At 40.1% G+C, this 14,716-nt stretch overlaps 1 protein-coding gene across 8 annotated transcripts in view; it reads right to left on the bottom strand.

The window, feature by feature from the left end:
* ITPR1 (inositol 1,4,5-trisphosphate receptor type 1) overlaps nt 1-14,716 on the bottom strand; it is a 209,085-nt gene that overhangs the window by 78,272 nt on the left and 116,097 nt on the right. For 5 of the 8 annotated variants that reach the window (XM_083424530.1, XM_083424528.1, XM_083424531.1 and 2 more), the window contains 5 exons: nt 13,454-13,574; nt 10,599-10,783; nt 6,448-6,596; nt 4,834-4,945; nt 3,379-3,411 (listed from right to left, as the gene is read on the bottom strand). In XM_083424530.1, coding sequence (XP_083280656.1) covers nt 3,379-3,411; nt 4,834-4,945; nt 6,448-6,596; nt 10,599-10,783; nt 13,454-13,574 — 600 coding nt within the window. The remainder of the gene's footprint in view (nt 1-3,378; nt 3,412-4,833; nt 4,946-6,447; nt 6,597-10,598; nt 10,784-13,453; nt 13,575-14,716) is intronic. The other 3 variants (XM_083424535.1, XM_083424533.1, XM_083424534.1) reach the window with 1 other exon arrangement.

Genomic DNA, 14,716 nt, shown 5'->3' with positions numbered 1-14,716 from the left:
AATTATATTAGTCCTACATTGCATATATATCCCCCCCCCCAGCACAGAAACCCATTTCACATAAGGTCCTTGGGCAACAAAGCTCTGAAGCTGGTTCTATGTAGGAAATACCATAGAACCATAGAGTTAGAAGGGACCCCTAAGAGACATTAGTCCAACCCCATGGAATGCAGGAATCTAAACTAAAGCATCTGTGACAGGTGGCCATCCAACCTCTGATTAAAAAATTCCAAGGAAGGAAAGTTCACAACCTTCCAAGGTGGCCCCTTCCAATTAGTTAGTTCCTCATTTCCCATTTGTTCAATCCCTTTTGTCCAGTATGGCCAGATTCACCTAAGATGGCATGTACTTGCCTCTATTCCAAGACTAACTGTGCACATTAGGGTAATTGTTCGCCAATGTTTTCTGTTTCCTTCATTTTTCTTAGCAGAACTGCTGAAGGAGTTTCCAGGATCTGGAGAGTTCTTATTTTGCCGTTCTTCTACCTTAACCCAGCAGTTTCATGACTGCATAATTACTATTCACTGTAATTTTATCTCACCTTTCTTCTACTGATACTTGTTCTGAGGTTAGGTTTAATATAACCAATGGTTCATGCTCCAAAAGGAATTTGCTTATCAGCAGCCAGTCCACAACTGCAGCAATGGAGTGTTAAGTTGAAAGCCCAGCACTTCAAGCAGAGATTCCATTGGAATAAATGGGGTGTTTCTTATTTGGAAAACTCCACAGCTGAGTTAACCATTGCACTAGGCTACTGCTATTCTTTGTCAACCTAGCCAGGATCCCTTTCTTGACTTAATGTGTCACACAGTATGTGCTGCTGGTGATCAGTACAAAGCACTAGTTAAATGGAGGATGCACACCCACAAAATTAAGTACTGCTGCTTTTATTTCTGCATTGGACAAGGTGGGTTCTAGTGCATGAAACCTTGTGGAAGAGACCTGCAGTTCTATACATGTCAGAAACCAAAGACATATAGCTGGGCTGGCAAAGAGGATGAGCAAATAATTGGACTTGCAAGAGCGTATTTTATCAGAGTGAACACTAAAAGGGTGAGTTTCTTTCATTCCATGCTTTTACAGTGGCTGGTGGAAATTACGCAAAGGAAAACACTGCTGCTTCCTTACAGAGGCTTCAAGGAATCCAGACTACTGCCAGAAGACACTTTTAATAAACAGACAGCGCTCATTTCCTATATTTATAAACACACCTGCTTGAAGCATGAAATCCCTTCCATGCAAGGCAGCCAACAAAGTTCTTACTTGAAATCAAGAGCCTAAGTTCTAAATCGAGCCTGATCACTGTAGTTGATTTACTGCAAAACACAGCAGGCTACAATGGCCAGAGACTTGGGTGGGGAAGTAGGAAGAGTTTAAATGAAAATCAAAGCAAAAAAACAAACAGCCCCAAACTCCATCTGAATTTGTCGCAAATTAATTAGACAGAGAAATACATGAAGCTTCTCTACACCAGCCTTCTCCAACTCAGTGCCCGCAGTATGTTTTAGAGTGCTACTCTCATCAGCCCTTAAGCAGCTGCGATCCAAAACATCTAGAGGGCATCTGGTTGGGGAAAGCTGATCTATACTTTGAAGCCAATGTGGTCTAGGATGAGGCTGAAGAAAAACTTAGCATCTTGCAGACAGCAGATTTCCATTACAGCATTCTAGGAAGGAGTTCACTTTAGTACAATTTCTTTAAAAAAAAAAAAAGCCTACATATCAATACAAAAAGGCTACAATATGCTTACACCTGATCAACTCTGCCACTTAGCTTATGCTCTCCTCCAGAACCTTGGAAGTATCTAGGTCTTAGAGTCCCTAATAGCAATGTAGACACAGACCAGATCCTAGTGACATTTAAACAGCAGCAGTCAACTTGGATTGGAATGAAATTTTGGCAGCGGAGAAGATGACCAACACTACTACCTTGAGCCAAAGTAAAAGCAACCTAGCCCTATCCATTCCCCTGAGAAGGAGCACCTGCAGTAGGCTTGTTCCCAGTCAACCACTCTCCAGACACAACTGCCAGTTGTCCTGGGACTGCAGCAAAACGTATCCTGGCCTGTGCTATCAGCTAGGGGACATAGGGTTGCTGAATTGTGTGGACTTTGTCTGCATCTTATTGCAAACTACTTTAAGCCACCTTTGGGATCAAAAGAGGTGAGATGTAAATATTCTAAATAAAGCTTCAACATTTTCTCAGAGCTATTCAATGGAGAAATAAGAAAATTTGCTACACTTAAGAGACATTTCAACACCCATCAATGAATGTCTTCATGCATTCAAAATGTACATTTTTCAAGTTATCTAAAGCGTACCCCAGTTCTACCCATGTCTACTCAGAGTAAGCTCTAGAATTCAATAGTTCTACTCCCATATGCAAAGGTTTGTTGATTTAGCTTTATAGGTGTCACCTTCAAAGCTGCAGTCTTATTCAGAATTGATTAATTAATCCACAATAAAAAATTCACCACTTGGTTTTGCTCTCCCATTCAGTTACCTAGATTAACTTTCCATTCCAAGTTTTAGGGTGTATGGCCGCTTTTCACTTTAGGAGATAAATGTAAATCTTTCAACGTCACTGATCCCAGCTCCCTATTAGAATGAAAACTTTGGGTCAGCTAGTCATTGACCCACTGATAGACTCACTCTGTTTAGGTGTCAGCATAGGGAAATTAATCAACAATATAAACAGTTAATATTGGACTGCACTGTTGTAGGGTGGTGTCTCCCTGGTAGCAACAGTCAGTTTCCAGGATCCAAGGCATCACACAACTACTTCTGCATATCTAAACATGCTTAGTGCCAGCACTTCTCAAAATAGCAGTCTTTCCTGCTGCATGGCAAACTATTTTGGAAACCGAAAGTCCTTTAAAAGGCAATTTGAGATACGGCATGAGCTCAAAAACTTCACTAGACATGCTCAAGTCTATTCATGAATAGTGAAACTATTTGGATCCCTTATTTTAGTTGTCTTTCCCACATTTAATTACTCAGAATGGCAGACAGTGGGACAAAACTTCCTCCATTCTTGCATCTTCATTAGCTGCTTCTATATGCACGCAAATAATCTTTGGGTGGGGTGGGGTGGGGGTTACATTATGTTTACTAATGCAAATGATGGCTACCTCTCCATTCTACCTTTCAAGAGAGGATAAAAATGTAGCCTCCAGAGGACATTTGGACAAAATTAATGTTGAAGGATAAGAGACAATATAATCGCTTATTTCCTCACTGCAGGCACTGGCAAGTTACATTCTACTACGTCACTAGTACAAGTACACGAACCACAACGCTTAAGCACTGGCAAAACAGCACAACATATTACAAGGCTACAAACACTACATTTTGGGGGGGAAAGAAAGAAATGCAAAACCTCAGCATTATCCAATTCACCAAGTGCAATCAACTGGAAAGTGAAAAGAAGGAGGAGAAAAAGTTGAAAACAAGAATTAATACAAGAGAAATTGCAAGTAACCAGGTGATAGGAGCACCAAGATCCACAATGAATACTCTACCCACAACCACTGCCAATATTGTATTTGTAGGATACTGTAATGCAGAAAAAAGGTGGCAAATCATAGGAATGCAATGTTTAAGTAGAGTCAAGGAAGTAAGTACTTGTCCAAATTCACTGAAAACAAAAGCAGTAATGGATCTCTTCTTCTACTTTTTTGAGACAGTAGAATCTTCTTTATGCCTACCACATACTTATAAGCATTAGAACAAAAGTGATCCCATGCAGATGATTTAGAGCGAAACCAGTTGTTATTGTTTCCTAAAGCGTGGAAGTCCTATGCCCAAAAGAGGACCTAATACCAGATAAAATATTAATCCTGAGTTCTTAAAGAGGCATGAAAGGTTCATGGGTTTTGTTCAAGAATATATTTGGGGAACAAAGGCGGAATGACAGAAAGGTAAAATCTCCCTGTTGTCCCCTCCCTATGTGTAGCCATGGCTGGCAGGGAGGGCTTCTGGGACTAAGAAATACAGAGGGAGCCAAGAATGCTTTTCTGCCTCCAAGTCAGGGGTTTTAAGAGCTCACCTCTCATGCGTGCTAGTTTTTTGCGAAGCCCCTGAATTTCTTATCTGATTCTTAACTGAGTGAACTTCACTGGCACCTCAAAACTTACATAACCTTAAGATTCAGATGTAACATATAGTTTATCCTCATACAAGTGGACTTCATAGATCATGTGCATTTTTATTTTTATTTTACACTAAGGCTCCTGGGAGGCCATGTGAAGTATAGTAGAACAATCATTTAGGGCTTACATTGGGGTGGCTGTCCTTTGGCCCACCGGGTTTTGCTGGACTACAGTTCCCATCACCCTTGACTGCTGGCTGGCTGGGCTTGGTGGGAGTTGAGGTCCAACAGCATCTGAAAGGCTGCAGGATAGTCACCTCTGATTTAAACCATTGGTTATCCTAGGCTAGCAGCCGTACAAGTATTTTCACTGATTTCAGTATTTTCAGTATTTGTTTACACAGTGAGTAGGAAGGGAACCCCTGGAAAAAAACAGAATCGCTTTCCCCTTGATTCTGTATTCATGATGTGATAAAAAGCCAAGTAAGCCATTCTATGATCGGTTATCCTCAACAGCAAAGAAAAAGGTATGTTTGAGGTACTTTGGTATTCCCAGCCTACGTTACAAATACCTGGGATAATAATAACAACAGCAGCAATTCAATTGTGCACAACAATGTTTCAGATGTTTTTACAATGCAGAAAGTAGACAAAGATAAGGACCCAGTACTGATGTTGCTTTTACTACACTGCAAATAGAAAGACAGAATAAAAGACAAGATAATATACGGTAAATTAAAGTACCTTCTCTCCATAGCCTCTATCTTTGGTCATCATTTCCCTGAGTGTCTGTAATACTTTAATACAAAGTTTCTCCTCATTTTCCTCCAGCAGCTGTTTAGTATGTTTTATTAACCTGAAAACAACCAATTGATCACAGTTTGTTTCAGTACTAGAATTTCTAATTGGTTAGGAAGGCATTTGTGGCTATTTAAAATCAAGGGTCAAGAGGGAAAACAAATTGGCTAGCATGTGGCATATTCATCTGTTGTTTATATTTGCCGTGTTACTGGTGATAGGTGTCACGCAAGAAGATAATTTTGACTCACAATTCTCCTATATGTAAGGACTACAAGGTAATGATAAAATAAAGACTGCTTCAAATATGGAATAAGGAAACTATACGTGCTGTTATGTTATTTCATTCAACATAAGTCCTCATTGATGGCAAATGAACCATGTGATTCTGGGGTGCTGTTTTTGGAAGCTATTGGGACACTTACCTATTTTCATGCTCTAAAAGTATTTCTGGTCTAAAAGTTATCAGACTCTTTCATTGTGAATTGTCCTGAAGGACTGAACAAAGGAACACAACTACAACCTAAAGAAAGGCAAGCCTCTGGGCACTTAGGGCTGAACTGTTACAAGAGATGCACAGCTTCTACCAAAAACAGCAGCCCCACCGAATCCCACATAAAGTTTAGCAAATAGAAATGACATGGCGTCCCCACACTTCTGAGAATGAGAAAACTCCAAATATGGCAATGACCTCATTCATCATGGCTTAGCATGAACGAGCAAACATATTGGTTCCCAAGGAGAATATCATAGTCACCTTGCTCATCCCTAATCATCCTACTGCTGTGTTGCGCTAAGCTGTAGGATTGCTTGACCTGCTGTCCCATCCTGGACTTGTGGTGTAGCTACCACAGACAAACCATGAACAGCAAACCACAGGGATAAAGAAACATGGTTACAGCTCATGGTTTGTTTTGAGAGAGCTAAACCACGAGCCTGGGTTCAGAGGACACACTATGGCAAACTGCAGCTTAGCTCAGTGCACCACAGGAGTAGAACGACCAGGGAGGAGCAAATCAGCCAGGATCATATCTCTGGAAGCCTTCATATTTGTTTCTTCATGCCAAGCTATGGTTAATACTTAAAGAGTTATGTGTGAACTGCGCTAATATGACATTACACTTTTTTTTCCTTACAAGTCATTATGGAGGGAAGGCTGTTTTTGAGGGCAGTCACACGTCTAGTTTTGTCATTGAAATCCTGGGAACTTGAGAAAATGGAACTGTCCTGCTGGTCCTGATACCGCCCACATGGCAGGAAATAGGGTGAACTATAATTCTGCATCCAGGTTGTTGAAGCTGCACTTCATGTTTTGGGGGGCCCCATTGATCAGTGTTCCTGTTACAGAACCTGTGGTATAGTATAGTTTTCCTCAATCATAAAGATGTTGCCTGTATCCAGAACCTTTTACTGACAGCCTGATCCATGTGCAAATCTGCAAATATCTCGCCAAAGGTAAATGATAACAAGCTGAGATTAGAATACGGTGCAACATCCTAAAAGGAAAAAGGACCAGGATTTACTGGAAGAGAATTAAGTAAACACAACTCCACCACTCACTTGCAGATGAAACCTCCACTTTCGCATTTCCTTCTTGCATCTGTATTCTCTGGGAAGAGCAGCTCTGGTCTATGAAGGACGTCCACCAATACAGACAACTCAGCCTGGACAAGCGGGCGCAAGCGATCTTCCAGAGCAGACACTATATCCTGAAGTGCAGATATATAACAGTTTAAAATTAACATTGGGAAATTCGTAGGGACTAAAATGTTTTTTAAAGGGGATTCTGGCTACGCCCATGAGTCAGTGGTGGATGTTTGCAGCCCTCCGTGGTCTGTGAAGAACTCCTATTGATGCAGCCCAGAATTGCATTGGCTTTTTTAGCTGCCACGTCACACTGTTGGCTCATGTCAAGTTTGTGGTCAACCAAGACTCCTAGATCCTTTTCACATGTACTGCTCTCAAGCCAGGTGTCAACCATCTTGTATTTGTGCCTCTCATTTGTTTTGCCCAAGTGCAATACTTTACATTTCTCCCTGTTAAAATTCATCCTGTTTGTTTTTGCCCAGTTCTCCAATCTGTCAAGGTCGTTTTGAAGTGTGATCCTATCCTCTGGGGTGTCAGCCACCCCTCCCAGTTTGGTGTCATCTGCAAATTTGACCAGGATGCCCTTGAGTCCATCATCCAAGTCGTTGATAAAGATGTTGAATAAGACCGGGCCCAAGACAGAACCCTGTGGCACCCCACTAGTCACTCTTCTCCAGGATGAAGAGGAACCATTGATGGGCACCCTTTGGGTGCCTTGGTACTCAAACAACTTGGAATCCAAACACTGCAAACTCGGAAGTAAATGTTCCAGTTTGCGAATGTTTTTCGGAAGCCAAACATGCTCCATTTTGAGTGTTACGCTTTCATTTTGAGTGCCACACTACTGTTTTGAGTGTTACGCTTTCATTTTGAGTGCCACACTACTGTTTTGAGTGTTACGCCGAGGTCTGTCTGTTTTTGCTATTTATTTTGCGTTTTTGTTTTTGCGGCTCTTTTTTTGTTTCGTTTTTGTGACTGTGTGGAACCCAGTTCAGCTGTTGATTGATTGTGTGACTGCAGTACATTGTTTATTGCTTTCATTTTATGGATCAATGGTCTCATTAGATAGTAAAATTCATGTTAAACTGCTATTTAAGGGGTTGTTTTTAAAAGCCTGGAACAGATTAATCCATTCTGCATTACTTTCCATGGGAAAATGCACCTTGGTTTTGGAACGGACTTCCAGAACGGATTAAGTTTGAGAATCAAGGTAGCATTGTAGTTCCTCCTTAATCTGGACAATTGGCATTAATCAAGAGGCGCTCATGAAGCGACATATGCTAATGGACTGCAATCAATCAGCTGCCAAAAGGACTGGGCTTGGCTCTCTGAAGGTATTTGACTGTTTTTCTGAAGCTTGAGAATCCTTGCAACAGCTGGGAAAGGAAGGTGCTTTGCGCTTTATGGTTTCCAAATGGTCCTTCTTTTTCTTGTCCTCCACTGCACAATGAAAGAGACGTGTGTAGTCGTTGCTTTGTTACTCTGTTTGACACTTTGAAAAAGAGGGGGGAGCCTTTTAATTTATGCTCAATGTGGAATTTAATGAGGTTCTGCTATGCCCTCCTCCCTCAATCGAGGCTGAATGGACTTTAACTATGACCACTTCTGGATGGGGGTGTTGTCAGAGGACTGCAGTAGGGGGGGAAATAGAATATCCTGCAGCCGAATAGATGTGGAAGAGAGGCTGAATTTGAGAAAAGATCTTGCTGTTAACTGTGTGCCGAGAAACAACTCCAGAGGGGAACTTAATGGCGGAAGCCTGGGGTGCACCCTGTGAGTTATTTATGGCTGTGGTTCGTAGGTTAGTTTGAGAACAGTGGAAAGAAATGGCATGTGACCTTGTACCATCCAGATAAACACTGCAAAAAATTGAACAAGAACGAAAGAAAGAACTGAACTCTCTCAACACACCAAGTCTGGAACAAAATGTAGGATTACACACATGAAATGGATTATATATTTATAAGATGTAACAGAGCTGCTGTTTGTAAGGTGAAAATTGGTCAGCTAGAAGAACCGTTTAATGGCAAGTGAAGGATGTCAACTGGAGACAAAATAAGAAATGAAGCAGCAACAGGGAGTATTATGGACATATGTCTGCAACAGGAGCGGAAACCTGATTTTAAGAAATCGCATTAAAGTAATTTGGTTTGATTTGTAATAATTAAAAAAAAATTAAATAATGTTTTATTTGTCATTGGGGAATTCCCCAACTTGTCATTGGGGAATGCTAGGTCTTTTCAGCATATTGCAAGCTTGCAGAGCTTTAATCTAGCAAAAGCACTTGTTTCAAGAAATTATTTTTCCTATATACTAATATGAAACTCATAGTTTTGAGTGGCAATCCTTATTTAGCCCAAATGGCACCATCTATGCAGAAGAGGAAGCTATAAGCAGGCTTGGGGGAAAACCCAAATGTTTTAGGAAGTACATATATTTAAAAAGATTTAGAAAAAGAAATAAAAAATGAGCTTTTCAGAGGTCATGAATGAACATGCTCATTGGCCATGAAACTCAGAGTGTCTGTTGGGGTGGGGGAATGTAATGGATTATCTGGAAGAAGGCATGGCTGATTGGTACGCTGAATATTCCTCATCCCCACTGCTACAATTCCCACCAATTTAATGGTCTGTGTCTTCTAGACTGTGGTATGGGAGGAGGGACTTCACACAGCTTTCTAAATGTGTTATCTGTGCAGTACTGAATTACATTGAATACAATGCTCATTGTGCAAGACACATCCCTGTTAACGAAAGTATGTGTGGCTTAACAGAAGCAAGACATGCTGTCTTGAATATCTCTTGCACAAGCAATTAATACCATCTCCCGTATTCGTGTAAATACAACCTAAATCTTTAAAAAATAAATATGAGAAGACTACTGGCTGGATCAGGCCAATGGCTCATCAAGTCAAGTGTCCTGTTCTCACAGTGGCCAACTTTGTCTATGGGATGTCCACAAGCAGGACCTGAATGCAACAGCACTCTTCCTGCTTTTGATTCCCAGCAACAGATACATAGAAGCGTACTGCCTCCAACAGGGGAGAACTGAGCATAGCCATTGTGACCAGTAGCAATTACCAGCGTTATCCTCTAGTCTTATGAATTTGTCTAATCGTCTTTAAATTAATGGGAGGATTTTAAGCAGAAGTTGGATGGCTATCTTTTAGAAGACAGCTGAAGGCAGCCCTGTTCAGGAAAGCTTTTAATGTTTGACAGACTATTGTATTTTAATATTTTGTTGGAAGCCGCCAGATGGGTAGGGTATAAATAATAATAATTATTATTACTATTATATTATTATTATTATTATTATTATTATTATTATGTCATGGATGCTTTAGTTGAGATTCCTGCATTGCTCGGGGTTGGACTAGATGACTCTCGGCATCTCTTCCAATTCTACAGTTCTTTGATTCTATGGAGTGAAATCTATAGCGTTGTGTGAAGAACTACATTCAGGTTCACTGGATGAATCTGAGTTCTAGTATTATGAGAGAGAAGTCTCCACACCATCTTCCACCTCTATATCACATCCCCTCTAACTTGTCTTTTCTCCTAACTAAGAAGTACCAAGTGGTTTGGTTGCCCCTTTCTGAAACTTTTCTAGCACTAGAATAGCCTGTTGGAAGTGATGCAACGAAACTGTACACATTATGCATAGTGTGGTCTCAGTACAGTCGTACCTCGGGTTGCAGCCACTTCAGGCTGCGTTTTTTGGGTTGCGGACCACCGAAACCTGGAAGTACCGAAATGGGTTTTGGCGGTTGTGCATGTGCAGAAGCGCTAAATCACACTTTGCACATGCGCAGAAGCACCAAATCGCAATTCGTGCATGTGCAGATGCGGGTTGTGAATGCTGTGGGTTGTGAACGTGCATCTCGTACAGATCACATTCGCAACCCGAGTGTCCACTGTATATGTTTCTATTAAAAGTTTTATGTTTTATTTTCAGTCCATTTCCCAATGACCCCCAACGATGAATTTCACCTTCTTGCAGCTTCATGAAGCTATCTACCAGAACCCCAAGGGCTCATTCCTGGGAAGTCACTGCCAGTCCAGACCCCAATAGAATATTTTTTGAAATTTGGAATTTTTTTCTGTCCCACTGTGCTATGTACGCACCTGCAATCTCTCAATGATGTTGCGGTAATCCCTAGAAGCAGCCATCACCGAATCTCTCCGAGCGGCATTCCTTGCTGTCATCCTCCAGTTCATTGCTGTTTTTTGTACTATGTTATGAGATTTCAGGAAGAGGTTGTTTACTTGGCTGTCCAGGTCAACCGGGATGGCAATTGCTCTGCTCTTTGCTGAAACAGACAAATGAAAGTGTCTCCATGATCCAACAGTATGTCACAGAATGTGCATTTCAGAATGTTTCTCTTCTCATAAGGTGCTTATTCATATTGAACATACAAAATCTAGATGTATTACGGCAAGTTCCAACAAGGAATTTTGTTCACCTCAGGGGAGGGAGGTGGAGAATTGTTGTGAGTAGAACAAACAAATGTTGTTTCTCACTCCGTGTAATCACACACACACACATATTGTTGTAGCACACTATGAAATAGTTGCATGGGCTGGATCAAAAATTGTGCAGATGAAAGGCTGCATGTGTAATTGGATTTTCTGACCTGTTCTCTCCACTACAGTACCCTGAACTTTCTGTTCAATGACTTGGACAAGGATGTATATAGGGGGTGTCTTATCAAATTTCCCTATGACCCAAAGCTGGGAGGGGAAGCCAACATCAAAGATGACAGAATCATGATTCAAAATGATCTTAACAGCTGGAACTGGAATTGGAATTTAGCAGAGATAATGAAAACTCCTGCATCTTAAGTACAAAATAATAGCAAAGGGTGCAAGGACTGGGGAGAGACCAGGTCTAGGTGTCTTGATCGCAAGTTGAACGCGAGCCAGTGGTGTGATGCATCTAGTATTTCAGGCTATTTTAATGGACACATAGAGCCCGGATCATGGGAAGTAATAGCTCTGCTCTATTCTATGTTGGTAAGACCCATACAATTAGTACACACATCAACTGAAACAGAACAATGTGTTAAAACTATATTATGCACATAAATGTCCACAAGCATATTTGTGCATTACCATGGTAATGAACTGTTCTAGCCATTAAAGTTCCTTTATTCTACTTAGATTTAATTTCTTAAAAATGCTTTATAACCATCTCATTCTTCTACACGAGTCACGTTAAAGTTAAAAAGAATATATGCACAACTGTATATTAAACACAGTTCAGTTATACAGAAAAGCATGGCCCCTTGGCAGTACCTTGCAGCAGGAACAACCATAGGCTAAGGATGTGAAGCAGTTTTCAGTATGCAGAATGAACAGCACATATCTGCACTGATGGAAAAGCACCCCAAGTACCACATATGTAGCAAGTTTGAGAATGTTGTTAATATTTTTGCCAAAAACAAAAATGCAAACAGCAGCCAGATATATACGCTTTTGCAAAATTGTAGGAAGAGCAGAGGAGGTCTCCTTCCACATCTTCTCAATTCTGGATTTCAGAACCTAAGCCATGGGTAGGCAAACTAAGGCCTGGGGGCCAGATCCGGCCCAATCGCCTTCTAAATCTGGCCTGCGGGCAGTCCAGAAATCAGCATGCTTTTACATGAGTAGAATGTATCCTTTTATTTAAAATGCATCTCTGGGTTATCTGTGGGGCCTCTTTGGTGTTTTTACATGAATAGAATGTGTGCTTTTATTTAAAATGCATCTCATTTTGTGGGGCATAGTAATTCATTCATATATATATTTTTTTCAAAATATAGTCCGGCCCCCCACAAGGTCTGGGAGACAGTGGACCAGCCCCCTACTGAAAAAGTTTGCTGACCCCTGACCTAATCTTTCTGCGTCAGGTCAGGTCATGCATCCATAGCACACAATGAAATTCAGCTTTTACCAATTATGGATGTGGCCTCAAACCAGTTTCAGGAACCAGCAAATAGTTATTTACTCAACAAAGTTTACACACCAGCATGAAGCTGATTTGAGCCAATGAATTCCTGAGCAAGTATGTGAATTCAGCTGTCATTTTTTTAAAAAAATAAATCAATAGAAATAGACATTATTTGAATCTGATGACAAATCCAATCAATTGCACCAATATATACATCATTGATATACATCAATCAGCACATGAGAAGCCAGGTATTAGCAAGGGCAAAGAAAAATATTTTGTATGTACCCAGAACATATGTATATTTTGCATACAGCAGCAATTACATGGAAGGGCTGTTTTGGTCTACGAAGAACATCCACCAGTAACCAAGAGAGACAAGTCAGCCTGGATAGCTGAGTGATAAGGTTAAAACATAAACAAAAACAGCCTAATAAAAAGTCATGGCTTGTATGCATAATAATTTGTAGAAGGTTTAGAATGGCAAAATAGTTTCATCTAAATATAGAGAGTATTCGAAGTAGGGCATGGTTATTTCATCCCTCATTTATCTGTTTAGTAAGAAAGTCTATTTGTTCTTTCAAACTGACAAGAGCTTGCCAGGCAACTTCAGGACCACTTTATTAAGTGATGGTACTCCAGATCTGCTTATTGTCCCACATGCCTTGGGACTAAAGCCAGCCACATCTCAAAAATCAACTAGAAATTGAATATCTCATGTGTGTTGTGTGCCTGATCTCTGTCTTTGTAACCAACAACAGTTCAAATTATGTATTTTATTGGACTTGCTATTATTGCTAAGAGCAGTAAAATTTGAGATTGCCCAGAACTTGGCCTGTAAATCTTAAAAGGCTCCTAGGCTCATCAGTACAAATTGTCTCAATAAAAGGTATCACTTGAACCACTATAAAAATAGTGGAGGGAAGGGGAGAAGATGGACCTTGGAGCGCTTCTGCTGCCACTCAACAGATGTTCTGATAAGCACTGATGTAATATAAAGTAACAGATGTTGCATAGATTATGTTTAAATGCATGCACACAGTTTTCTTACCTACATCTGAAAGTACTCTGATACAGCTTTCCACTGATGCTTTTTGGCTGGGCATGAGCCAGTTGCAGTGATACACTCTGAACACACCTTGCAAGAGCTGCACAAATACAGGCTGGCGAGTCTGAAACAAGCACACACACAAGCATAAGTCTGAGGCAGGAGAACAGTTCCGAAAGCTTCTTCTTCTATTTGGAGAACTAAGGGGTCTGTCAGGATGCTAAGCAAACTAGTGGGTTTGTTCAGGAGTCCAAAGACACTTTGAAAGCAAAACCAAATTGAGCTTCTGAGCTACATATGCATTGTAAAACAGTAAAAAGATTGTGACTGATTTTGATGATCAAGTTTAACTAGGATATGCTCAGCACATGCTAATTTGATAAAGGAAAAGATAGAAAAAACATTTTTCTTTAAGAATTTACAGAGAAAAAAAGTAATTAAATTTACAACTGACCAGCAGGTGGCTCTATAATGTTATTAAAACTTAAGGAAGGATGAAGAAAATATTAAAGCTCTATTGCACAATTAAATGTGTTCCTTAATTATTTTTATTTTGATCGTTCTGGAACACAACTTACCATGTTTTTCCAAAATTAAGAGATTTTTCAAAATTAAGAAAATGCACTATGCACTATCCGTGTATAAGATGACCCCTTACTTTAAACTTCAAAAATTCAGGAAAAAATATAGTCCTATACACAGAAAAATATGTTATATATTTTAAATGTCTCTAAAATCTACATTCCTAGCTTCAGGGTTGAAAGCAACATAACCAACTGGTGTGGAACAAAGAGATACAGGAATATATTGTAATATTTTTCCACTATGGATAGGCTGGATACCCCGAGATTATCAGAAGTCTGCTGTGCCAAATCTCACCCATGACTGACATTTCCTAAACCAGTAATATAATTACTGTGTTGTAGAGCAGGAGTAGTAATTGTGTTCAAGCTCTGTATTTTAGCAAGGACTAACAACCCCAAAAGGAAGATTTTCCAGGGATGTGTAGACAAGCCTACCAATAGTAGAAAAAAAACCAATTAATACATAGGAATATCTATTATACCTATTATCTACATCTTAAGCATCTCAACTAGCTAATGGAAGTTAGTGACACTAACACAGAAACTAAAGCAGATCAGGAGCTTCCAAAATGTACCTCTTTTAGTTTGGCAAAGACTGATTGCTGTTATATGGAGAAAGTATGTAAAAAGCATTAGAGAAAAGAAGGGGGAAACATATTTTGAAAGAGCATGGGCAGGAAAT

This window comes from Podarcis tiliguerta (assembly GCF_965153285.1).
Source record: "Podarcis tiliguerta genome assembly, chromosome: 2".
Taxonomy (NCBI): domain Eukaryota; kingdom Metazoa; phylum Chordata; class Lepidosauria; order Squamata; family Lacertidae; genus Podarcis; species Podarcis tiliguerta.
The sequence above is the reverse complement of the archived record's forward strand: the minus strand, read 5'-3'. Positions and strand labels throughout refer to the sequence as shown.